The sequence below is a fragment of the Monodon monoceros genome, unplaced genomic scaffold, assembly GCF_005190385.1.
Source record: "Monodon monoceros isolate NGI ecotype Baffin Bay Population unplaced genomic scaffold, NGI_Narwhal_1 Super_Scaffold_7, whole genome shotgun sequence".
NCBI classification, from domain to species: Eukaryota; Metazoa; Chordata; class Mammalia; order Artiodactyla; family Monodontidae; genus Monodon; species Monodon monoceros.
Window position 1 is genome coordinate 39,238,292 of NW_021703784.1, and position 26,908 is coordinate 39,265,199.

A 26,908-nucleotide genomic window follows, 5' to 3' on the forward strand; every position below is an offset into this window, starting at 1 on the left:
AAGAGTGGCTCTCTGGGCACGTGCTCCCATGTTGGAAGGTGACTAGCACTGTGCATAGGGTGGCCATAAACTTACTATTCGAACTGGGACATTCCAAACAACAGAGTAAATTGGGGCTATCCCAGGCAAACTGGGACCTTTGCTATCAGAGCATGGATCACCCCATGGGAAATGGAGTCGAGGCAGCCACTCTTTTCAACAACAGATAAGCGCCAAAAGAGAAGGTGTGAATCCTGAGAGCAAGTACAAAGATCCCTGGATGTGCCAGATTAATCTTGAAGTGACTGAACTATTCAATAAGTCTCTGTACTGTGACCTAACGTAAGAGCAGCCTTCTCAATCAAAAGAGCAAGTCATGCATTGGGTCGGCTGAGGAGAGTCAGGCCTCTTCTTGTAAACACCGCCCTGTGACAATGGGGAGGCGTGGACTCTGCCTGTACACCGAAACTAACACCTGAACTGGGAGTGTCAGTGGGGGGCGGTCATCACACTGACTGCATCCGCCATCTTCTGGACTCTCCAGCCAAGTGGTCATCCTAGGGCCTCTCCAAATCCTGACTCCATCTTCAAGCCTCAGTCAGAGGTGAACTGCTCTAGGAAGTATTCTCACGGTCCTTCAAATGCCACCGCTTTCCACTTCCTCAGAACTGCTATACCTCCTCTACTACAGATTTTGAGATTTAAGGGGAAATGCATCACCAGCCCAACTAGAAGGCACTTCTACTTATTTTAAACCCCTGTCACATTGAGAAGTTGTTCAGTCCAGTTGTTCCGCCCTTGGCATATACAGCTGTGCATGGGTAAGTGTTCTTGCACGTGGACTGTTTTGTGTTCCCAAACTGATTAGGCAAATGAACCATTGTCCCTCCTCCACGCACATGACTCAATGATCAGTGAATACTTGTTGATTTTGAGAAGCTTGTTTTGTATGTAGAACCATCCTGGGTTTGTTCCAAGTGGAAGAGCTGTTAACTTCAAAAATTACCTGAGCTTTCCCCTTATTTCTCAACACATTACCAAAAAGCCCTATCCTAGTCTGGTATGGATAATCAGATTGCTTAGAGACACAGGGGCATGGAGTCAATATTTTAGCCGGCAGGGTGATGCTGACAGCCTGAAGTATGCAGTGGAAATGGTATAATCAGTAGGAGCTTTAAAATCCATCAGATCAGAATTGGGGTCCTGGGTCTGGTTTTTACTATGGGGCTTTGGGATTCACTTCCTTTCTGAGCATCAGCTATTTCTAAAATATTGATAATAACATCTGTTTTGCAGGGCTGTTGCGAGGATTAAATGAGATAACATATAAGAAAGCACTTAGCATGAGGCCTAGAACAGAGTAAGTGCTCAGTAAATGTTAGATAATCCTCAAGCTGAATGGGTTCCCTATGTTGTTTTAGGGGATGCCAAATCCTGTAAGCCTAGGACAGAAGATGAGAGTGGTTGTAAGAAAAAGAGGAATAAAGAAATCTCAGTGATTACACCTGATGCCAGATGCCTGGAAAGGAGTGTGGTAAAGAAACAATAATCCTGGAGTTTGGATTGACTTCTCTGGAACCTTTCACTTTAAAAGTTAATCAATTGTAAACTGTATCCTCAGCCTGAAAATATTTCAGCAAATTTGAGAAACTACAGAAAAGCATTTCCCAAAGTTTGGTCCATGGAACACCAGTCGTAAGAGTTAATTCATGAAAAATGGTTGTGATGTCAAGTGTGCTTGTTAAATACTGCATTCTGTATCACCCTCTTGGATATGGCCATGCACATTAACATATTAGAGACTATGAAAACTCTGCATTAAATAAAACTGTTTCGTTTTGTTAAACTTATTTGACCATGGAACACTTTCCACATGACATTTGTTTACACTGACTTTACTATTCCAAAAACAAATTTCAGGAAATACTGCTTTAAAATGGTGGCTCTCAAACTTTAGCATGCATCAGAATCACCCTGGTGGGCTTGTTAAAATACAAATAGCTGGGACACACCCTCAGCATTTCTGAGTCAGTAGGTCTGGGGTGGGGGCCAAGAATTTATATTTCTAGCAAGTTTCTAGGTGATGCTGATGTTACTGGTCTAGGGACTACACTTTGAGAACTAGTGTTTTAGAATATAGAAATTCCACCAGGCTCTCTCATGTTATTTCCTAGAACAATGCTTCTCAAACTTGAATGTGCCACCAATCACATTGTATTGTTTTACAAATAGAGATTCTGATCAGATCTGGGGTGTGGTCTGAGATTCTTCATTGAAAGACAAGGATGCTGTTGGTCCATGGACCCAACTTTGAGAAGTGAACCAATAGAACGTGATACTGCCCAAGCTCTTTTGCTCTCCAAGTAATAAGACATCCTCCTATCAAAACTTCTGGTAAGTATTTCTGTAAATTCCAAGTTAACCAGAAAAGTAAACTGATTTCCTTTGTCTATCTGGACAAACACAAAATTTCACAGAGGATTTGTGTGGAGCAAGTTTTCTGCTGACATTATCAGGCTAACATAGACTTGAGTAAGGGTCTGTAATCTTTTCTTCGTATGATTTACCGTAAACCTTATAGTCATCTGAATGAAAGCTTGTATTCATTAGCTGTGGGTGACAGAGACCCAACGTAACAATGATTCAAATAAGATTTCTCTCTCATAACGAAGTCCAAGATGATGTTACTAGTTCTACTCTAGGAAATCATCAAGGGCCCAGGCTCATTCTGTTTTGGTGGCTTGTCATCCCTAGAGTGTTACCCTTATTTGCATGGTTCAAGGGCAAGACTCATATGCTGCACTTATTCTTTCTGCTCAGATCTTATTGGCCAGAGTCTAGTCATACAGCACACATGGCTAGGTTCCCATGTGCAGAGTTAAAAGTTGTATTTCAATGAAAGAAAAAGAAGGGACAATGAATAATCTCTGTTATAGCAATGATACTAATAAATTGTGGAAGGGGAGGGAAAATGGGGGCATGGGGATAGCAATTTGCTTGAGGGACATTCACTTAAGGTATTAAGATATGCTTGTGTGTTACTCTAGACCTGGTGGAAAGTACTGTTGTAAAATACACTTTTTAAATGTTTCCTGGTTTATCTTTCTTTCTCAACAGTAAAAGAAGATAATTACAAAGACAGTAGATGGTTCAGCAGCAAATCTTTATAAACCCGTTAAATGGGTTTCAGGAGTCCTGCAAGGAACCAATTCCTGTGAATAGCAGCCGTTACCGACATGTTCTTCCATTGGTTTGGATAGTATACAGGAGAGCAACTTTTCTGGGGGAAATTCTTTGACCATTCAGTTGTAACAACCTGGAATTCAGCCCAATTTGGGCTAGTGGCTTCATGTTTTCAGGACATGCTTAAAGAAATCAAGCTGTGGAACATGCATAGCAATTGTAAGGCACTATTTTGTACAGCACGAGGATGTAATTTATGGTCAGCTCCAGGAGGTACCCTCTTATGCATGTAAAACCTATCCGCCATGAATGGAAAGTCTACTCTGTCCCCATTCCTACTGTACTAGTCCAAGTCCAGAAGGTATGAGGCCAGGCAAATTTTATGCACGGAGAGCTATATTCCAGAATCAAGTTTTTTTGTTTTTACATTTTTAATTGAAATATAATTGATATATAATGTTTCAGGTGTACAGCATAGTGATTCAGTTTATATATTTATATATAAACACATATTCTTTTTCAGATTCTTTTCTATTTATATTTATATATAAACACATATTCTTTTTCAGATTCTTTTCTATTATAGGCTATTCCAAGATACTGAATATAGTTCCCTGTGCTATACAGTAGGTCCTTGTTGTTTACCTATTTTATATATATATAGTGTGTATCTGCTAATCCCGAACTCTTAATTTATCCCTCCCCCCCATTCCCCTTTGGTAACCGTAAGTTTGTTTTCTATGTCAAAATCAAGTTGTGGTAATTGACATGTAAATGAAGATATTAAGAGTCTTATTTTTAAAAACCTAAGTGTTGTGATATAAATAGCTTTGTTTTTTATTTCCTGAAAGAGCCACATTTGAATGATCGCCAATAAAGTCAAACTTGTTAGATGATAAAGAATTTCTTGACACAATTAATGTAGATCCAAAGAGCTGATTAGAGGATGAATTAGGAAACATTTATATTATGCAAAATGAACTGTTCCTTGGTCAATTTCTCACTTCTCTGACTTAATACAATAGCCCATCTTTAAGAAGTCAATCACTGATCTAATTTATTATAAAATGGATGCAGTCTATTGAGAAAATCAGGTCAAAGTGCTTAGCCATTTTATGAGGGAAAAATCAAACAATGAACAATTATGGGCTATTATGACTGAGAAACAAAATTGACAGGAACAGAACCATATAAATGGAGCCTAATGTGGTTGGCTACCAGCTTGGCCTTAAAGGAAACAGGGTGGTGACATTTTCTTTTTAAAAGGGTACCTTTTTCTAAGGACGTCTTGTCTTATAAACTTCTGAGGACATGAGCTGGAATGCAATCCTCTAGCTGGAACATCTCCTGTCTCCTGAGTGGAAACTTTCTAACTTCCACGCCACTCTTTTTCATTACAAAAAAGCAGATTATGTGTACTTATTTTCTCTAATGAGGTCCACTGGGGATCGGCATCTCCTAGGCAGATTTCCCTAGTGAGGTATGGTTCTACTCCTTCCCAATGCAGCTGGCATCACTCAACGTTATTAAGTTGTGAGCAAGCTCCTCAGATCACCGTGGAGAGTGTTCTAAGTAGTGGAAATTCTAGGATTCCTCAGGCCTGACATGTGTCTCTGGTGACCTACTTACCATAAGTAAGTCTTTCACATACTCCCTTTGAACTGTGATAAAAAGTAGGCTACACAAAAACTGACGGGTATGGCCTATCAAATCAAATCCCAAACCAGACCCTGATGTTAAAATCCTGAAACAGAGGGGGCTTATCAAGTTAAATTTTACACGTGAGGATAATGAATTCTTAGTGACCAGAGAAAACCCAGACTTCTGTACTTGGCATGACAATAGTTTCATTAGAAGGCAATGCAGGTTAAATAACTTCCTTGTAGGTTAATATTTAACGAATACATAATGCTTAAAATGGAAAGAAGCACATTTTTGAAAGCACTCTTCTTCTTTTAAGCCTTTTGGAAGGAAACCTGGGATTTATTTAAGTACAAGTTTTAAGTCTTCTTACCATTTATATTAACTACCAAAAGGAATAAATAACATGTGGGAAAATAAGTGTGTGCTTCCTAGCACCTGCCGTAAGTCACTTTTTCTATTGCCCTTCACAGGGTAATATTTTCAGAGGACAATGTTGAATGTGTGAGTAGTGACATTTATGTCAGAGTTAAGCCCCAACAGTGAAGCTCAATTACCTGATTTCCCGAGGATCTTCCTTACCTTTCATTGGCTCTATGAGAACGGACAGACAATACGTACAATGCACTAATGACTCAATCACCCACCAACCAGTGGCCTGCAGCGTGGACAGGCACCCACAACCTGCCAGCTCAGGAGTCAGGCCCTCATGAGGCTCAGCGGTTTGCAACATGCATCCCAGCGTTGCAACTGAACTTGGTTTTCAGCTGTGGGACTTTGGGCAAGTTGCTTCATCTGTCTAAGCCTCAGTTTTTTTCAGCTAAAAAATGGGGTAATACAACACCTGCCTCGTAGGGTTGCTGTGCAGGGTAAATGGGGTAATTTATGAGTGAAACTCACTTAGCGTGGGGCTTGCCTCCATGAAAGTTAGATTCCCTTGTTGTTACATTTATTACTATGACTACTTTCAGCAAAATTAACTAGACCATTGTGATGTGAGAACTCATTTTCTTACCTTTTTAAAATATGACTTAGAAGAAAAGGTTAAGAGCAAGAATCTAGTTAAAGGGACCAAACTGAACTAACCTAACCTAGCTCTTATCATTTTACCCCCTCTTTTTAACCCCATCTTTGCCCCACTGCCAAATGGCAGAAAAGTGGAGCCTCCATGGACAATTTTTCTAGGATAATTTACAATTTCATATACAGCCCTAGGACAGTATATCCTCAGTAGGGCCCTCCAGGAACTGGACATGGGGGAGGGAAGATGAGAGGAGGGGACTGCAGAAAATTCTATTCCCAACTTAATAGCCCTGAAGAAAGGGGAAGAGCCTGGAGATGATACATGGATAGGCAGAGAGAGTGACATATGATAGGGGCCCTCACTTGGTACCCAGGTACTGCTCTACCCAGCATGCTTTCGTTTTTTGGTCAGAAGCCTGAGTGTTTCGCCAAAATCAAGGCAACAGCTGCTTCACTAACTGCCGCCCTCCTACCTGACGATTATTGGCCTGAATCAATAACCACCCTCAAGAAAGTTACTGAGGTGGTAATGAAAGCCATACAGGATTCCAAATTTTAAGAACTTTCTGGGATACGGATGTGATTTCCCATTGTCTGAATAAATGTTTCTGGAGACAGTGTAGTTGAAACTTGACACTACTATTGGATTTTGAGCAAATCGTTTAACTTCTCTTACTCTCAGTTTCTTCATTTGTAAACTGGAGATAATACATGAAGTCTTCTTAGGGAAATAAATGAGATTATGTATGTGCAGTTATAAAGGTCTCACCAGGAAACAGCTGGCATATGCATACATACTCATACAAAGTGCTAATTGAGGAGAGTCAAGGAGAGGAACTCTTTACAATGATATGGGCAGTTTTTCAAGAACATCAACAGGGGATGATGTAGTATCCGAGGGCAGGCAGTGGGGAGGAGGAACATTCCTGCCTCTATGCCTGGAAAGGCAATAAGAAGGAGTGTTTACCGGGACCCTGGAAAGGGCTGCCTGATAGAAGCTGTGACTTTCTTAGAGGGATGCAGCCAACCTGTAGGGTACTTAGTAAGGAGGGTACCAGAAAAATGAATTCCTGACCTCCTTCACCTCTGTCCTAGGATCGACCTCCTTCCACTATCTCCAAACCTCAAAACCAATTGGAGGCCCATTGAAGCATTCTATACAGGACAGCCTTCTGGGACCCAGAACAGGATGGAAAAAGTGGGAAAGAGGATCTGAGGGGGAAATGGAAGACAAGTGGAGAACGCTTTCAGGCACATAGTATTTTGCCTGGTGCCTAGGTTGTATGTAATTATAATTATTACAGCAAAGAAAAGAATACACAGACCAGGTTTCAAATTCTAGCTCTACCTTTGCGGGCGTGAGTGGCAAATAATCCAAGAATTTTTCAGAAATGTTCAAAGCTTTATAAATGTAGACTTTCTGAACATTTTCAGAGATGTACTTCAGTTGTCTGCTTACTGTCAAGGGGCTTTTTCCGATAATATTGTCTCGTATGCTCAGTGGTACATGTTTCAAGCACAATCTTAACTGTATTGCTTCAGCTTTCTGGGAAAAGACCCTAAGTGTGGTCGATCTGGGATTTAATGGTAATTCCACTGACACCCAGTTCATTTGGGTTCCCTTCGTCCTGAAGTGTCAAGCTTTTCTAGGGAGTCCTTCTTGGGTCCATTAATGAAACAAGTATTCAATTCAGAGTCTTCAATAAATGCCACGTTGTGTGAAGAATTTACCTTTTCCCAATCCAAATGACAAAAAGACATTATTTATGATGGTGATACAATTTTGCATATAAATAATCTAAAAGCAGGATGTAGCAGTAGTTGGGTAAATTGATATTTAAAAACTCTATTTCTTGTAGGCCAGCAGTCTTTCTCAAGACGGGTCCCTCTCATTTTGACTATAAAATTTCAAAAGACTTTTGAGAAAATCTCCTCTCTTCAGTTGTTCCCAGTCATTCGAATGTAAATCCTGAAACTGCTGTCTCCCCAGTCACAGAGATAACTGACATTAAAAATGAAGTATTTGAAATCAACTAAGAATAGGAAAACGTAAATTTTAAAAAATAATAAACTTCACATATAGATGACTTTCTTGAATACCTGCCTTGACAAAAATTAGTGTTTGGCAGGGACCATGACTTTCCCTTTTTGTAAATTTAGTGTTTGTTTTTATCATGTACTCAAAGAATCAAACAAGACATAATGAAAAACCAGTTCTCCCTACAATTCCCTTTCTCAAGAGGCAACCACTTCGAACTCCTCTGTAGTTTCATTTGGTATTTACCTCCGTATCTGTAAATAACACTCTTACAGTAGTATTGATGTTTCAGCTTTAGATATTATCTATTTTCTCACAACTCTGAAAAGTGAGAATTTAGCTCTTTTACACAGCCTTCATAGAGAATATTTCTCCCCACCACACCCACATCTTCGAACAGAGTTGTAATACATTCTCTGTTAAAGTTATGTTTTGTGTTTTTATTATTATGACTTGACACATATTATTCACCGCCAAGGAAAATGGCGCACTGTACTTGTATTTCTTTTATCAATGTTTTGTGTTTGAAGGTATCCCTTCTTGGTACCTTCTGTTCTCCTGCCCCAATTTGGACTGCTTACTCTCTAGGACTGCTGCACAACTGGGACCCTGGCATTTGGCATTTTCTTGGGATTCACCTCCCCTGCGTTGGATCCCTGCTTTCCTGGATCCCACGTCTACTTCTTCCTAGGTTTACTCCTTAATTTTGATGGAGCATTCCTCCCATGCTTTCTAAGAGAAGGAACATAGGAAGTATATTTTTTGAGCTCTTATATATCTTAAAATGTGTTTATTTTATGCTTTCATCTGATTGATAGTTTGGCTAGGTATCAGATTCTAAGTTGGATGTGTTTTACTTCGGAAGTTGTAATGCAGTGCTGCACTGTCCTCCAGCTTTTGTTGTTGCTACTGGGCAGTTAGATGCAACTGCAATTGAATGTGATCCCTTCCTTACCTTTTATTTTTTCATTTTTTTTTATCTCAAAAAGCTGTTAGGATCTCCCTATTACTTTCAGTGTTCTAAAATTTTACAATTTAGATATGTCTTGGCTTAAGTCTGTTTTCATCTGCTGTACTGGGTATTCAGTGTTGTACTGGGCAATTCTTCTAATTTGGAAACAAATACCCTTCAATTCTGAGAAATTCTGTTGTATTATTACTTTGATTTTTTCCTTCTCCTTGGACCCGCTAGATGAATCCTTAATTTTATTATATTTTCTATTTTCCTTTCTTTTTGTCTTTTTGTTCTACTTTTTGTTCCATGAACATTCCTTTTTTCCGTGGCATTCTATTCTTGTTTTATGGATGCACTATCTTTTAAAAAATTTTTGTTTGAGAATATCAGGTTTTTTTAGTTATCTTGTACTACTTGCATTCTCTTTCCCCAAGGCACAGTTTTCAGTTAATTTTAATCTACTAACTCAGTCATAAAGAGTTAAATAAAACAAACTTATTGGTAATAAAAGTATGGTTATCAGCAACAATTACTCCAACAAAGAAACTCTTAAGAGGACCAGTGCTGGTCAGCATGTTTCCTAAATTCTTCAACAGAAGACAGAAGTCATTAAAGTGGATATTAATTAGAAGATGGTGAGAAATTATCTCTATATACATTGAAAACATAAGAGGGTAAAACATATTTAAGATACATAATAAATAATATTTTACCCAGAGGGAATCAAAATAGAGTAAATGCTGAGGATTTGGTCCGCTCAGCTTTTCTTTTTTGGAAACTGTTACCTTCTTCACACCGTCATCTGCAATAATTTCATCAGTACCTACCACATATATGACTTTGTTCACCCCTCACTTTACCAGTCTGGGGTGAGAACCTGATCTAAGTTGATCTAATCACAATTCTTTCCTGAGAAATTTAAAAACTGAAACTGAAAAAAAAGAAACTAGTGTCTTTCTGGACACCTGAACCGTAAAATACAGAAATTGCGAGGGTTTAAGAACCATGTTTCCTGCCAGGTAAACCTGAGAAGCAGAGGACCTCTGCAGCAAAAACCTGCACAGATATACAAGCAGGTGCACAGAGAAAAGCAATGGCAGGAGAAGGAGACAGAGTCTCAGAGGCATCAAAATCAGCTGTTCCTGAACCCAGTCAAATCTCTGTCCTGGGGATCTCAGTAAAAGTCCCCCTTTGTCTTAAGTTAGTTTAAGCTGGTCCCTCTCTCTAGTACAATAAAAAACTCCTAATTAATATGTTCAGTTTACTTGATGCTTTCTGTGAACTAGGCAATGGACTAATGTTCTAAATACTTTATCTCATTAAATCTTCACAACAAACTGTGAGGTTGGAAATATTATTTTACACATGAAGAAACTTTTGAGATCTAACTACTGTATAAAAGATGCTATCTAGATGTTCCACAGGTGTCTCAAATCAACATGTCTGAAACACAGCCGTTTCTCCATCTGTGAAATGGTGAAGGCTATTCTCACAGCCTGAACTGCTTGTCTCCCTACATACATCTAACTCCTTCTAATATTGAGGTGTCAGCTTAAATGTTCTCCGAGAAGACTGTCCTGCCTACTCAATCCGAAGTAGTTTCTCCAGTAGCACCCTATTACTATTTTCTTCACCAACACTGTAATTACATAGTTAATATTTTGTTTAGTTCTTTTCTTTTGCATCCTCCTATACTAGACTATGAACTCCAGTTCATACCAATATTCTTTGCCATTACAGACCCTGCATCTAGCATAGTCCCTGGCACAGGGGAGGTGCTCCATAAATGTGTTTGGATAAATTAAAGCTTTCTAAATATTTCCCTTCGTGTATCCATGAGGCTATATTCAACAACTTTCAACACCTATTTACTGAACCACTGATACATGCAGGGCACTCTGCTAGGCCTTTTGAGACAAAGACACAGACAAAGATACAGCTTCTCTCCTGCAGGCATTCACAGTATAGCAGAAGACTCGGACAGGGAAATAATTATAATGCACAGGGAGAGATGTTACAACAGAGATATGAACAAAGTATGGTAGTTACAAAGGAGGAAGTAATTGACATATGATCCAGGAAGTTAAAGTGAGGAAAAGAAAGAAAGGAATCGCCAGGGTTCAAATAGTCAGATTCTTTATAATGTCTTTATTCTAATATAGCTTTTCCCTATACCCTCTTCCAATTTACAAGATCTGGAGCAGAAGTCACAGTAAATATCTTCTCAAGTAGTGCAATATGAAACCATATAATTGTCTTGAATTTTACGATCATCCCTATCACTTGGCTTATCTCCATATCAGTCTGTAAAAACACTGAGCCTGGCTGCCTGCCTCAGCCCAGGCCTCCATTACAGGTCAGACCTTTTTCCCTTCCACACTGCCAGATCTGCTTTTCCTGATGCTGAGATTAGAGGACAATGGCTTTTGATCCCTTTTAACACTCAAAGGATAATGTTGCTCTTTCAAGACACTGTCCCAAGTGTCCTCACTACAATGGGTGGTTTCTTGGACAGTTACCTATCCGATGCCTGTCTTCTCTCCCACTGATCTGTAACTAGGGACCCCACCCCAATACGGCTTAGGGACTATTCCTCTAGTTATGATCCACCACGACAGAGTTCTCTATCTCCCCTACATCTTTGTTATGTGTCAGGAACATTTTACAGAAAACCTTTCTTTGGGGTTTGCAAGCGTATGTTTGTGAATGACTGGGGTTGATTTAAGGAAAACAAAGGGTTTTGGCAAACCACTAGTAAAACTCACAAAAGATGCAACAGGAGGAAAGATACAGATATTATGTAACTGCGTACTTTTTAAATCTTAGCATTTTAAATATTTATCACTATCACCATGCAGTTATATCAGTGATCCTAGAAATCAGACACACCCCCCCCCATCAAAACAACAACAACAAACCAACTTTCCTCAGAAGACCCTACTGAAATAGAACGGACAAAAAGAAAAAGTCTTATGTCCTGGCTTTAAAGAACTATGAAATGAAAAAAAAAAAAAAGAGCAATTTCAAAATTAAAGCACTTTCACTCTATCCAAAAGCCTGCTTCAGATGTACCCACCTGAGGGGCCAGCTGCATATTGTAAGCCCCAGCTCTGGCTGCAGATAGAATTCCATCTTTGCCATTTACTACTTTATTATCCTTGGACAGGTTACTTAGCTCTGTGTGTTTAGTTCCCACATCTGTAAAATGGATATACACATTAGAATTATCGCACAGGCTTGTCATCTGAATTAAATAAGACAATGCATGTACAGTGCTTAAGAATATTTGACACTGCATCAGTATAATTACTCTTAACCTTAATTTCCTTTCAACACTGCAGCTAACGTCAAGTATCTGAAGGGCACTGAAAAATCCTTAAAGTGAAACTATTTGACTAAATGAAACGCTACTTGAGGGCACCCTCTATCTCTAAATAGAGACATAGAGACGGAAAAACAAGTAGTCAGAACTCCAACATGGATGGGGCAAATTCCCTCCTACTTTGCATTCTTCAAGGTGCCTTGCAGAATGCTAAAGCCTTGCAAGTAGATGGCGTCCTGGAATTTAAGCTCGTGGTCATCTGTAAAGACACCCTCCCCACCCCCATCCCCACCAGGGAGCTGTAGGCCTGGGTCTCCGCCAGCTCTAAGTTACTACCCCGTTATCTCCAAAACGTCCCTCCTCTCCCGTTACCCCGCCCTTCTGCAGCCAGACCTCCTCTCACTCGGGTCTTCTACCCCGAGCGCTGCTCACTGGCCGCAACCCAACGCCCCAGGAAGGCTCCTCAAGCCCCGGCTCCTCGGCCGGGCCGGGCCGCCCCACTGCGCATGCTCCCCGCCGCGCGGGTGCGGTGCGGCGGACCGGGCGCGGTTCCCGTTCAGCCGGGAAGGCTTTGGCCACGCAGCGGCAGGAGCGCGCGTCCCGGGGCGGCGGCGTCCTGGAGACCCCCGAGAGATGGAAGCTGCGGCGCCGGCGGCGGCCAAGGCGGCTGGGCACGAAGAGCTCGGTGGGTGCTGGGCGCGGGCGGGGGCGCTGGCCGACGTGGCGCAGGGATGCGCGTCCGCGGGAAGCGCCGAGGCCCCGAGCCCGCGCTCGGCCTCGGCCGGGGTTCTGGGGGCGGTGCGGGCGCCTGGGCGGCCGCCCACCCTGTCCCACGCGTCAGGGTTCGCGTTTCCTGTCCCTAAACAGGGAGAAACGCGGAGTGGCTTTCCGGTCGTTGTTGGGGTTTCTTGGGGGTCAGGGTTCTTGGGGTTGTGGGTCTGGCGTAGGTTTGAATGTAAAACCATCAAAGCGGACCTCCCTGGGACATTTGGGTTGAGCCGAGGCTTAGGAGGTGACTGACCTCCGAGTCAGCACCTGCACAGGAACGAGTTGTCCGATATGAGAGCTGGGTCAGGCGAAAAGCTAGGCCCTACAGAGGGCGTCAAAATGTACGTGTGTGTCTGTGTGCGCGCGAGCCCGAGCGCGCGCTGACGGTTGTCGTGCGCTGGTGTACATTTCAAAGGCAATGCAGAGCCTTCGCAGACTCTCACTGTTTTTTTCCAACGATGCTTTAAGGAAGTTGCCATGGTTTGGCCTTTCAGACACGGCAGACCTGTTCGGAGTCCCTGGTGAATCCTTAATTTACCGTCTGCCACCCCAGGAGTGGCGAGTGGGACGTGCTGACCAGACTGAGATACGACGTGTAGTTGGCTCACTTGGCAGAGTTTGTTTTCCTGCTTTCCTCTGGTGTCTTGTCTCCTTGGCGACAGGGAATGCGAAACTTTGTTTATGGTTTCCCGCTGTCAAAAGGAAAACAAAAATAGAGATCGAGGTAGTAATAATATTGTTCCTCCCAGTTAGATGCGTTGTATTAGGAATATTTGTAATTCGCTGCTAAATGATTAAAAAAGAAGTTGAGCTTTAAAGAAATACTTTATTATAGTAACAGATTGCCGTCCTGTAATAATGTGCAGGGCACTTTGCAGTTGATTTCTTTCAAGTCACAGTAATGGTAGAAATAAACGTAACATGTTATTGAATGTTTACTGTGTCGAGCAGTGTAAGTGCTTTACATATGTTTTGTTTCCTTTAATCCTCACAACAATGGGGAGGTAGGTGCAATTATTATCCCTGTTTTATAGATAGAATAATTTTAAGCTCATTAATGGCAGTACCCAGATAGGAATCCAGGTTTATCTGTTTTAAATTCGTTAATAACCCATCTTAGGAGGTGGGAAAATGTGCATTCTCATGCATTGCTGGTAAAAGCAGTATAATATACTTATCCTTAAAAATGCACACATCGTTTGACTCAGCATTTCTACTTCTAGAAATATTTCCCAAGGAAATAAGTCATGTAACATATCAATAGATGTTCATTACGTTATTTATAAATGAGAAAAGCTGGTGACTATCTAAATGTCCAATTAAAGGAAATTGTTTAGGTAAATTGTGATATAGCCGTGTAGTCATATACTGAATAGCCCTTTAAAGTCATGTGGGAAGATGTTCGCCATATGTATTTTTACTAACTGAAAAAGTTTTCTAAATTATTTTAATTTTTTAAAGTTATGTCTCTTCATTAATTCAACACATATTTGTTGAGCTTCTCCTATGTGCTAGGCACTGCTTTAGGCATTTGGGATACAACTGTGCTACATTTGTGAACAACACAGATCAAGATTCCTGCTCTCATGGAACTTATATTCTAGTAAGAGGAAGCAGACAATGAACAGTAAAGACAATTATCAGTTAATTTAAAGTACATTAGGCTAAAAGTGCTATGGAAAAAAGAGCAGAGTAAGGGAAATCCGGAGAAGGCGTGGGAGTTAGGCAGTTTATAGCATTTTATAAAGTAGTCAGAATGGACCTTATTGAATAGGTGGGACTTGAGCAAAGGCTTGGAAGAGGTGAGGGAATTAGTCAAGTGGATATCTGAGGAAAGACTCTTCTAGGCAGAAAGAACAGCTGGAGTAAAGACAGAAGTAGTGAGGAGGGCAAGGAGGCTGAAGCAGAATGATCAAGGTGGTGATGAGGCCAGATTATGTAGGACAGCGGTCCCCAACCTTTTTGGCACCAGGGACTGGTTTCGTGGAAGACAGTTTTTCCACCCGGTGAGTGCGGGGGGTGGGGTGGGGGGGATGGTTCAGGCAGTAATGGGAGCGATGGGGAGCGGCATATGAAGCTTTGCTTGCTCACCTGCCGCTCAACTCCTGCTGTGCGGCCTGGTTCCTAACAGGCCGTGGACCGGTACCGGTCCACAGCCTGGGGGTTGGAGGCCTCTGATGTAGGGTCTTGCAGTTCCATGTGAAGCCTTTGGCTTTTGCTCTGAGAGAATGGGGAGCCAGTGCAGGGTTTCAGCAGAGGAGAGACATGATCTGACTTAAATTCTAAAAGGATCACACTGTGTGAAGAGTGCACTGTACAGGGCTAAAGTAGAAGCAGGGTATTTCAGCAATTCAGGAGACAGGTGTACATGTCCTTCACAGCAGTAGTGGTAGCAGCAGTGGGAGTGGAGAGAAATGGTTAGACTCTGGATATATATTTAAAGTAGAATGAGAATGATTTCCTAACAGATTAGATGAGGGGTGAGAGTGAGACAGAGACAAGGATAACTCCAGGGACCTGAGTATCTAGAAGAATGAAATTGCCATCAAATGAGATGTTGTGGTTGTTGTATAATATGTCTACAAATTCTCTGATGTTTCTCTCGTCAAGAGGAGGAACTTAATTTCCTTCCTTTTGAGTGTGGGCTGTATTTAGTAACTTGCTTCTATTGAATAGATTATGGTGGAGGTGATGATGTTTGACTTCAAAGCTAGGTCCTAAAAGGCATTGTGCCAGGCTCTCTTTTTGGATTAGTTACTTGGAGAGAGGCAGCTGCCATGTTGCAAGGATACTCAAGCAGTTGTAAGGAAGGGCCCACATTGCATAGAACTGAGGCGTCCTGATGGCAGCGATAAGTTGTTATACAGTAATCCATAGCCAGTTGAGATGGGTTAAGCCAGGAAGAGCAGGTTTGGTGGTGAAGATGAGGAGTTCAGTTTGGGGCATGCTGAGTTTGAAATGTCTATTAGATATGAAAGTGTAGATGTCAAGTAGGCAGGTGGATTTATGTCTAGAGTTAGGGAGATGTCTCGGCTGGAGATATGAATTCGGAAGTCATCATCATGAAGATAATATTTAAAGCCATGGGATCGAATGAAAATATACTGGAGTGAGTGTATGTGTTTGTGTATACTCTTAACATGTTGCCAGCAGTAGTTTCTAGGTGATGGGGTCATTTTATTTTCAAAAATGTTGCTTATCTTTTCTGATTTTCTACAATGACCAAATATTATTTAATTTAAAAAAGAATTTAAAATATTGGGTGTCTGTGTGAAAAGCACTGGTAGAGTTGTTAAAATACAGGTTTCCTTAAGGTCTGCACTTTATTTCAAAGAGGATGGGGACCTCTGGAAGGTGAGCGAGTGAAGCTTCATCTGCCGCTCCCCGTCGCTTGAATTACCGCCTGAACCATTGCACCCTCCCCGTCCCAGTCCGTGGAAAAATTGTCTTCCATGAAACCGGTCCCTGGTGCCAGAACGGTTAGGGACCACTGCTGTAGTGAATTTAGCAGTTTCCTGATTGTTGCACATTTAGGTTGTTTCCAAATTTTCAGTATAGTGGGGTTTTTTTTTTTGTTTTTTTTTGCAGTATGCGGGCCTCTCACTGTTGTGGCCTCTCCCGTTGCGGAGCACAGGCTCCGGACGCGCAGGCCCAGCGGCCATGGCTCACGGGCCCAGCCGCTCTGCGGCATGTGGGATCTTCCTGGACTGGGGCACGAACCCATGTCTCCTGCATCGGCAGGCGGACTCTCAACCACTGCGCCACCAGGGAAGCCCCAGTATAGTGTTTTGATTAAGATCTTTGTGCAGAAATCCTTTTCTCCATATACTGGATTTGCAGAAGTGGAATTACTCGGTGAAAAGGATAAACATTTTAAAGGTTTCAATACATATTGCTAAATGAATGTGATTTTTCTCTATTCTGACAACAGGTGGAAATTTAGGTTGATTTTAGGTTAGAAAATTCGGGTTGAAACAATTGCCTGGGCAATATAAGAGAGCATAAAAAGCACTGCCTAAGAATGTTCCAATTGTATGCACCATTAATGTATACATGTGGTGTATAATGTATGGTTTATAATATTGAATGAAGCTAGTATTTCTTATTCATTTATATTTTTCTATTTGTAAATAGAAATAATTTTGTCTAGGTAGTTTGATATCCATTGATTAATAATTTATTTTATAAGGCATTGTTAATTCTTTTTTTTTAACTGAAATATAGTTGCTGTACAGTATTATATAAGTTACAGGTGTACAATATAGTGATTCACAATTTTTAAAGATTATATTCCACTTATACTTACTATAATATATTGGCTATATTCCCCACATTGTACAATATATCCTTGTACCTTATTTTATACCTAATAGTTTGTACCTCTTAACTCCCTACTTCTTTATTGCGCCTCCTCCCTTCCATCTCCCCACTGGTAGCCACTAGTTTGCCCTCCATATCCGTGGGTCTGCTTCTTTTTTGTTATATTCACCAGTTTGTTGTATTTTTTAGATTCCACATATAAGTGATATCATACAGTATTTGCATTTCTCTGTCTGACTTATTTCATTTAGCATAATGACATCCAAGTCCATCCATGTTGTTGCAAATAGCAAAATTTAATTCTTGTTTATGGCTGAGCAGTATTCCATTGTGCAATCTACAAATTCAGTGCAATCACTTTCAAAATACCAATGACGTTTTTCACAGAACTAGAACAATTACATTTAAAATTTGTATGGAAACACAAAGACCCCAAATAGCCAAAACAGTTTGGATAAAAAAGAACAGAGCTGGAGGAATCACAGTTCCCAACTTCAGATTATACCACAAAGCTACAGTAATTAAAACGGTATGGTACTGGCACTAAAACAGACACAGATCAATGGAACAGAAAGAGAGCCCAGAAATAAATCCACACACTTATGGACAATTAATCTGTGACAAAGGAGGCAAGAATATACAATGGAGAAATGATAGTCTCTTCAATAAGTGGTGCTGGGAAAACTGGATAGCTGCGTGTAAAAGAATGAAATCAGAACATCCTCTAACACCGTATAAAGCATTGTTAATTCTTAGCTATAGTAATCACAAGCATTTTTCAGAGCTGTCCAATTCAATAATTGGCCAAAGGCAAGACATTGGCAAGTAATAGACTTTATGTGTAATGTAAGTTGGATTTTGTAATTTTTAATTACTTTGCATGAGTATTCCTGTTGTATTTCATATGTTCTCACCTATATTAAAGCTTATCCAATGTTAGGTTTTTAAGTATTTGTCTCCTTCGCTAGTCTCAATTTCCTTCTGTCTGGCATAACATATTTTGTCTGTATGCATACTCAGTATTATAGCACAGTTTGTAGCGCATAAGTGCTCAGAATTATTAATTATTAGTAGTAAATGAATTAATTTCATGTCAGGTTTATATTTTAAAATCCTGTAAAGCAAAATTTTTTTCTAATATTTCATTATGTAGGAAGGGGAAGAAAACTAATATTTATTGATTACTTATTATGTGCCAAGGACGAGGCTCTATGCTTCATATATATTATCCCATTTCACTATCACAAAATCCCTGTGAGGTAGAAATTACTACTCTCATTTTCTACATGAAAAGATAGGCCCAGAGGAATCCTGGTTAAAATATAAATCAGATCATGTCACGCCTCTGCACAAAACTTTACTTTTGTCCAGCATGGTAGCCTTTAGCCATATGTGTATCTGATCTGAAATATGGTTTGTCTGAATTAAAATATGCTGTAATTGTAAAATACACTCTGGATTTCTAAGACTTAGTATGAAAAATAGAATGTAAAATATCTTGTTAATAATTTTTATGTTGATTACATTATCATTGAAATGATAATATTTTTGGATATATTGGGTTAAATAAAATGTTATTAATGTTACTTGTTGCTTTTTTGCCTTTTGCTTTTTGATAATGGCCACCCTACCATGTATGAAGTGACATTTCATTGTGATTTTGATTTGCATTTCATGATGATTAGTGATATTGAGCATCTTTTCTGTTGGCCATTTGTATGTCTTCTTTGGAGAAATGTCTGTTCAAATCTTTAGCCAATTTATTAATCAGGTTATTAGGTTCTCTTTTTATTTGTTTTTGTTTTTCTTGCTCTTTAGTTGAAGGAGTTCCTTATGTACTTTGGAAATTAACCCCTTATCAGATATATGGTTTGCAAATACATTCTCCCATTCCTTAGATTGACTTTTCACTCTGTTGATTGTTTCCTTTGCTGTGCAGAAGCTTTTTAGTTTGATGTAGTCCCACTTACCTATTTTTGCTTTAGTTAACTGTACTTTTGGTGACATATTCGTGAAATCATTGCCAAAACCAATATCTAAACCTTTCCTCCTATGTTTTCTTGTAGAAGTTTTACAGTTTCAAGTTTACATGTAAGTTTTTAATCCATTTTGAGTTGATTTTTGTGTATGGTATAAGATAAAAATCCAATTTCATTCTTTTGTATGTGGATACCCAGTATTCTGAGCACCATTTGTTGAAAACACTGTCTTTTCCACATTGTGTATTCTTGGCACCCTTGTTGAAGATCAGTTGCATAGACTGATTTCTGGGCTCTCTATTCTGTTCTGTTGGTCTGTATGTCTGTCATTATGCCAATATCATAATGCTTTAATTACAGAAGACCTTAAATATCCCAAACAATTTTGAAAAAGAACAAAGCTGATCACACTTCCTGATTTCAAAATATATTACAAAGCTAAAGAATCTTTCAGTATCTTAAAGCATAACTTTACTCTTGTGAAAAACTGTTGTGCTGAGTTCCAAATAACACTGGGATAATGGCAGCTGCCTAAATCCTAATCTCTCCACATATCCTCCCCCAAAACCTGTTAATTCAACAAGGAGCACAAGTAAACACATTCATGAAATTATTCTTATAGCATTAATAGGAGACCAAGGATACCACAAACTTCAAATAATCTGTAAATAGAAAAATAAACAAAATTTCAAACAGAGCTCCTGTCACTGCTGCAAATATGGAGAATGGAGGAGGAGTCTTTAGAATCTCTGTGGAAAAGAGGAGAGGGGAGCAGGAGGCTTGGAAGAAGCACAGTGAAAATCTCCCTTAGAAAGAGAAAATCTAAACTAAAGTGTTAAAAGTCTAAACAGAGGTCAGGTCAGGGAGTTGGTAATTCACAGGGAAGGAATACAGGGTATTCCTGTGTTCCAGGAATACAGGGAAGGAATTTGAACATTAGCAGGAATAGAGGAGGCAGCCTTAGCAAAACATTGCCTCTGGAGGAGAAGGAGATAAAAAAGCAGTGGAAATGCCCCTCAGATCCCTGGAAGTAAAGAGAAGAAGGAAAGTAACAGGGGAGAAATTGAAGATTCTGCAGAAATGGAAAAGAACCAGAAGACATGCCAGTTACTCCCTACGACCCCTGATAACACAACATCATCCATTAAATAAACTGAACTTCACTGTGCTAACAGAAGGAAATACTGTCGAACTAGGATCCCTGTCCATGAAATGCCTAGCAATAGGAGAAATCATAAATAAAGAATAAATTACAAGGTGTCTAAGGGAAATATTGAAATGAAAATTTAAGTCATTGAATTTCAAAAAAGAATTTAAATGAGGTAAAGAAAGACAGTAAAAGGGTTCTAGAGAAAGTAGTTGAAATGGAAGACAGACAACAAAGATCCAGCATGTAATTGGAATCTCTAAAAAAGAAAAAATATTTAAACCAAACAAATGCTTAAAGATATAATCCAAGAAAATTTTCCAGAAATAAAGAAAACCTAAATCTGTATATCAAACAGACCTACTTTGTACCCTTTTGACTCAGACTGCTCAACCCTAAGACATAAAATAAAACCATTAGACTTTTAAAACAAGGGAAGATTCCTCAGGACCTCAAGCGAAAAGAACAAATTATGTAATGGCTGAGAAAATTAGTCTGACATAAGACTTCTCAAGAATAGCATACAAGGTAAAGTAAGAGTAGAGCAGCATTTTCCAAGAAACTCAAGGGTAGAAAGTATGAGCCAAGGATGTTCTGTCTAGCTGTCCTTCATATCAAGGCTATAGAATATAGTTTAAAACATACAAAAATTCAGGGAATACTGAGCCCATGCGTCCTTCCTGAGCAATCTACTAGAGCAGTGGTTCTCAGAGTGTAGTCCCCAGACCAGCAACATCAGAGTCCCCTGGGACCTTGTTAAAAATGTATATTCTCAGGTCCACCTCAGACCTGCTAAAATCAGAAGCTTTGGCATGGAGTATATCAGTTTGTGTTTAAGCAAGCCCTGCAGGTGGTTCTGATGCACATTCTACAGGAGAATGAACTTCTTCCAGCAAAGGGATGATTGAGGAAACTTTGGCAGAGGACTGATCACAAGCATTTAACACATTGATTGTAGATTTAAGTCTAAGACATGAGTGGCGACATGATTGAACAACAGTATGTAAAGCAATTTGTAAATTGCCAAAGTAGATAGAAAGAATACAACTGAAAGATGAGAGAATAAGAGACACAGAAAGGCAAAAGTAGAATTAGACCATTAATTGTTGTATAGGTGGAAGTCAGAGGACACCATTTAAAACTGATAAACAAGATAGTAAAAGAATAAGAATGGGCTTCCCTGGTGGCGCAGTGGTTGAGAGTCCGCCTGCCTATGCAGGGGACACGGGTTCGTGCCCCGGTCCGGGAAGATCCCACATGCCACGGAGCGGCTGGGCCCGTGAGCCATGGCCACTGAGCCTGCGCGTCTGGAGCCTGTGCTCTGCAACGGGAGAGGCCACAACAGTGAGAGGCCTGCGTACCACAAAAAAAAAAAAAAAAAAAAAAAGAATAAGAAAAAAAGAGGATTTAGGGCACCATAAAAGATAAAACGGCAAAGGTAACTAGTAGAATAGCTCAACTAAATGCAATACATGATCCAAAAAAAAATTACTAAGAGAACCTTATTAGTACAGTTGATGAAACTGGAAAATAGAATGTAGATTAAGTAAAAGTATTGATCAATATTAAACTACTTGAACTTAATAACTGTACTGTGAATATTCAGGAAAATATTCTTGTTCATAGGGAATACATGCTAGTGATAGGGTAAAATGGCATGACATATGTAACCTACTCTCAAATAGTTAATAACAAGCGATAAACATTTGAGAGAGAAAAAGAAAACATGGCAAAATGTTAAAATTTGTTGAGCCTGTAAAGGGCACATGGGAGGGCTTTTTGTACTATTCATGCAAATTTAATGTAAGTTTGAAATTATTACAAAATAAGAAGTTTTAAAAAGTTATGTCAGTCAGTCATTTCCAACTAAATCATTTAGGTTACCCCAATTCCCTGTTACGTAGGTTTATTGTATGTATTTGAATGGAACAAACTTTCACTTCTTTAAAATATCCTATACTTCAGACCTTACTAATGTATATCAGTCATCTCAATAAATTTGAATTTAGTGAATTTTACGAGAACAAGACAGACAGTGATGACTAGTGTTATCTTTCTCCTCAGAAGGAGCAAAATCATGCTAAAAATTGCTAGATATAAGAATAGATTGTGGTACTAAAAATTTAAAGATTAGAATGGCTTTATAATTTTCTTAAAGCATTTAAAATTATGCTTGCCAGCAATTCCACTCCTGGGTATATGTACAAAAAAACCCAAAACACTAATCTGAAAAGCTACATGCACCCCGATGTGCACAACAGCATTATTTACAATAGCCAAGATATGGAAGCAACCTAAGTGTTTATGAACAGATGGGTGGATAAAGAAGATGTGGTATGTATGCACAATGGAATACTACTCAGCCATAAAAAAGGAATGAAATTTTGCCATATGCAACAACATGTATGGACTTGGAAGGTATTATGTCAGACAGACAGATACTGTATGATATCACTTATGTGGAATCTAAAAAATACAACAAACTAGTGAGTATAACAAAAAAGCAGACTCACGGATATGGAGAACAAACTAGTGGATGCCAGTGGGGAGAGGGAAGGGGGAGGGGCAATATAGGGCTAAGGGATTATGAGGTACAAATTATTAGATATAAAATAAGCTACAAGGATATATTGTACAACATGGGGAATATAGCCAATATTTTATAACTATAAATGGAGTATAACCTTTAAAAATTGTGAACCACTACACATACACCTGTAACATATAATATTATACAACTCTACTTAAGTTAAAAAGTTTTTTTAATTTTTAAGAATAAAAATAAATAAAAATATGATTACCATTTATGTACTCAGTATGATTTGAAGCTAACAAGAGATGGAAGTTCATTTTATTATTTCTTCACATTTTTCACCCCATAATTCTATCATCATTTACTATAAACCTCAGGTAGACAAAACAGAAAACATTTTGCATTGAATACTTATGCTTTTCACTGCTTAGTCCAAACCAAATATCCAGCAAATGAGTCTAGTTGTTTCTTTCTAAATACGGTAGAACTCAAAAGTATTAATGTGAATTAACTTAGGGTGGAAATAGTAAAGATGCGTACAAATGGCATGTCCTACTATTAAAACTGTTATTTATACCAGCTTTAAGCCAAGTTTTAAAATGGTAGTGAAGCACTTTTTCTTTTTAAAGATATGGATATAATGAGACCCTTAATAAATGAGCAAAACTTTGATGGGACATCAGATGAAGAACATGAGCAAGAGCTCCTGCCTGTTCAGAAGCGTTACCAGCTTGATGGTCAAGAGGGTATTTCGTAAGTGTTAAGGTTAAATGTCATTTTCTCTTTTCACTCAGTGTATATTTTTGTAATCATCTTCTATGGACCAGGCACTTAAGTAGATACTACAGAAGACACAAAGATGAATAAGATACGGTTCTCACCCTCAAGGCGTTTATAGTCTATTTGGGAAAGAAGAAATACATCTAAATTACAGAGCCGTGTGTAGGAATTACTAAAATGATGATATGTATCAAATGCTATGGATCTTGAAAGAAGGGAGATCAGATTGAGAGGAAGAGAAATTTTAAGAGAAGGGGCTTCTGAAATGGTTAGGAGTTAGACCGTGGGAAGTAGGTAGTAAACACTTCTTTATGTTGAGTGAATGGTATGAAACAAAGTCACGGTCCCAGGGAAGCAGTGGAACATTTTTTAAACTTTTTTTGTTATTTTGTCATCATTAATAGATTTAAATAAGGTGTTATTCTAATAGTGATTTAACAGTTAAGCAAAGTAACATTTTAATTGATCAAAAAAGAATAAAGTAAAAAAAAGTTTAGGCAAGCATTTTTGTTTCATAAGTTAAAAATTTGTGCTATCCTTCCTAGTTTAATTTGTTTTTTCTTGGTCAAGAGACCTCCTTCAAATGCCTCTTGGAAACTTTTCTTAGGTGAAATCCCTTGGGAGTTCATGTTGTCTGAAAGTTAATTAGCTCTTACCTGATGATACACATCTTACCTGATGATCAGGTAAGATGATACACATCTTACCTGATGATACATCATCTTACCTGATGATACACATAGTTTTAGAAATTGTATGGTTTTTTCTTTTAATTAACTTCCTCTGAGGTTGATAATCATAGATCAGCTATGTTTAATATCATGATTACATAGATAGTGCAACAAATTGCTGTTTTACCAGCTTAGCTGTATATAGTCTTCAACATTGTTCTGAATATCATAGCAGCAAAGAATCTTATGAGAAAATTACCTTTTCTTTATTACTTTAATAAGTACAAAAATACTTTCACTTAAATAACTCATTTAATCTCCATAGTAACCCTCTGTATTCCACTTTTAAGTAGCAAAGATAGGACTTGAACCAAATATAACTTTTGGCTCATTCAACTTCTGGTTGAATGGAAATGTTAATTTGATTCCTTGCCTAGATTAATTTTTAGTTCCCTTCTAATGCTAAAACCATGGTCATGTGATTTTAATAGCTTTTGTTCTAAAATGTTTAAATCTTACAACTTTTACTTTTCAGATTTGTACAAACTCTTATGCATCTTCTTAAGGGAAATATTGGAACTGGTCTTTTAGGACTTCCACTGGCAATAAAAAATGCAGGCATAGTGGTAAGACTCATCTTTGTAATCTCTAGTTAAAATACAGTTATCAGTCTTAATTTACAGCAAAAATTACAAGTTAACATCTGACCTAGTCAAATATAACCTGGTCAGGCGACAACTAGATAATCATTTAGCTGTTGCTGATAAAATTATGTGAACTGTGATAATACTATCTAAAAATGAGAGTTAATTACTCTTTTCATTTCTACTTAATTACTTATTTATAATATTTGACAGAAAGATCCTAAATCACTATTTGATTTTTCCAGGTATGGTTATATCTTATTATTCTTTTGGATTTTCAGGAATTTAAGTAATATGTTCATATCAACAAACATTTATAGAGTATTTGTATTGGTGAAATTTTATAGTTTTTTAGATTCCAAATAAAATATGTAGTTTTCAGACTTAAAGAATAATAGTTAAGAAAAGGAATAACAATATCTTTTTTTGTTGTTTGTGTTTGTTTTTTTGCGGTACGTGGGCCTCTCACTGCTGTGGCCTCTCCCGTTGTGGAGCACAGGCTCCGGACGTGCAGGCTCAGCGGCCATGGCTTATGGGCCCAGCCGCTCTGCGGCATGTGAGATCTTCTCGGACCGGGGCACGAACCCAAGTCCCCTGCATTGGCAGGTGGACTCTCAACCACTGCGCCACCAGGGAAGCCCCTAGGAATAACAATATCTTTTGAAAACAAATATTCAAAGTTTTGTTAGAACCAATTATTGTAATTATAGAGAATCCTGATAGGGGAGAATTCACTTATGTGGTAGTGAAATTATATTTAACTTTTTTTAACTGACCAGTTTTCTTAACAACAGTTGTAACTATCATCTTTCTCTGCATTGGACTTTGTCCACCCTAATTTAGAGAAACTTTAAAATTTCTGATTATAAAAATAAACTTTGGCAACATTTTGTCTGTCTCTCAATAATCAGGCATCATTTTAATTTTAGTAAATAAATACTTGAAAAGTTTTATGTACCACTTTTTCAAATAATTATTTTCTAGGCACAGTTTCTCACACGTAATTCTCAACAAGCAATCTATGGAAGAAGTAGATTGCCCACAATGCCAGATGATGCAGTGCTTTTTAGTCATTTAGATAATGATTCATAGTTGCGTATACTTATAATGGTGAGACACTGATAGTCACAGATTTGCCATCCGATGTTAAGTATGATGTTGTATTCTATTCTACTTTGTTGCATACCTATACTCTACATTCATAGCTTTGGACAGCCAAGTCGATAAGATGGAATCATATGTGGTTGTCTTAAATATTACTAAATTCTTTCTGTAGCAGGTTCACTAATTTCCCTTACGCAAATGACTCTTTAATCATTTTGCCTAACGAATATTTACTCACTGCAAATTAGTAGTCTGTTGTCTCATTGTTTATAAGGTAACTTGATTTTTATTAAACTGAAATATTTAAATATTATAAAATGTTTCCCTCACAGCTTGGACCAATCAGCCTTGTGTTTATAGGAATTATTTCTGTTCACTGTATGCACATTTTGGTACGTTGCAGTCACTTTCTATGTCAGAGGTAAATGTGGATTTGTCAAGTCTATTTAATTTATTTTAAATCTATATATTTATTTAAAGTATCAGATAGTCTTATATTTCTACTGTGCTTTGCAACTAGAAGTTGTATTTCCTATAATCTGTTACATAGACAAGTCTAGGATAATGAATATGGGAAAACGTAGGATGTCATGATTGCAATCTAGTCAGAATATATATACTTCTTTTAAAAGAAGTGAAATAGAATGGTTTCTTTTATTTAGTGTAAGTGAAAAAAATCAGGGAAGTTATATGAGGAAAGTGGAGGCAGCAGGGCTACTTTTAGTTAAAGAATAATGGTCTTTAATTTGTTAGTAATTTCATTTTGGGTGTAATGCCTTTGCTGCTCTTTGCTGATATGTGGGTTGGTAGATAGTCAATGA

The 26,908-nt window shown here is 38.6% G+C and overlaps 1 protein-coding gene across 3 annotated transcripts in view; it reads left to right on the plus strand.

Moving 5' to 3' along the window:
* Positions 1-12,651: 12,651 nt before the first annotated feature.
* Positions 12,652-26,908, plus strand: part of SLC36A4 (solute carrier family 36 member 4) — a 45,922-nt gene continuing 31,665 nt past the window's right edge. Inside the window, exons 1-4 of one of the 3 annotated variants that reach the window (XM_029208439.1) lie at positions 12,652-12,826; positions 23,518-23,641; positions 24,875-24,965; positions 26,420-26,508. In XM_029208439.1, the coding sequence (XP_029064272.1) occupies positions 12,775-12,826; positions 23,518-23,641; positions 24,875-24,965; positions 26,420-26,508 (356 nt within the window). In that variant the 5' untranslated portion in view covers positions 12,652-12,774. Of the gene's footprint in view, positions 12,827-23,517; positions 23,642-24,874; positions 24,966-26,419; positions 26,509-26,908 lie in introns of those variants that run through there. The other 2 variants (XM_029208440.1, XM_029208441.1) reach the window with 2 other exon arrangements.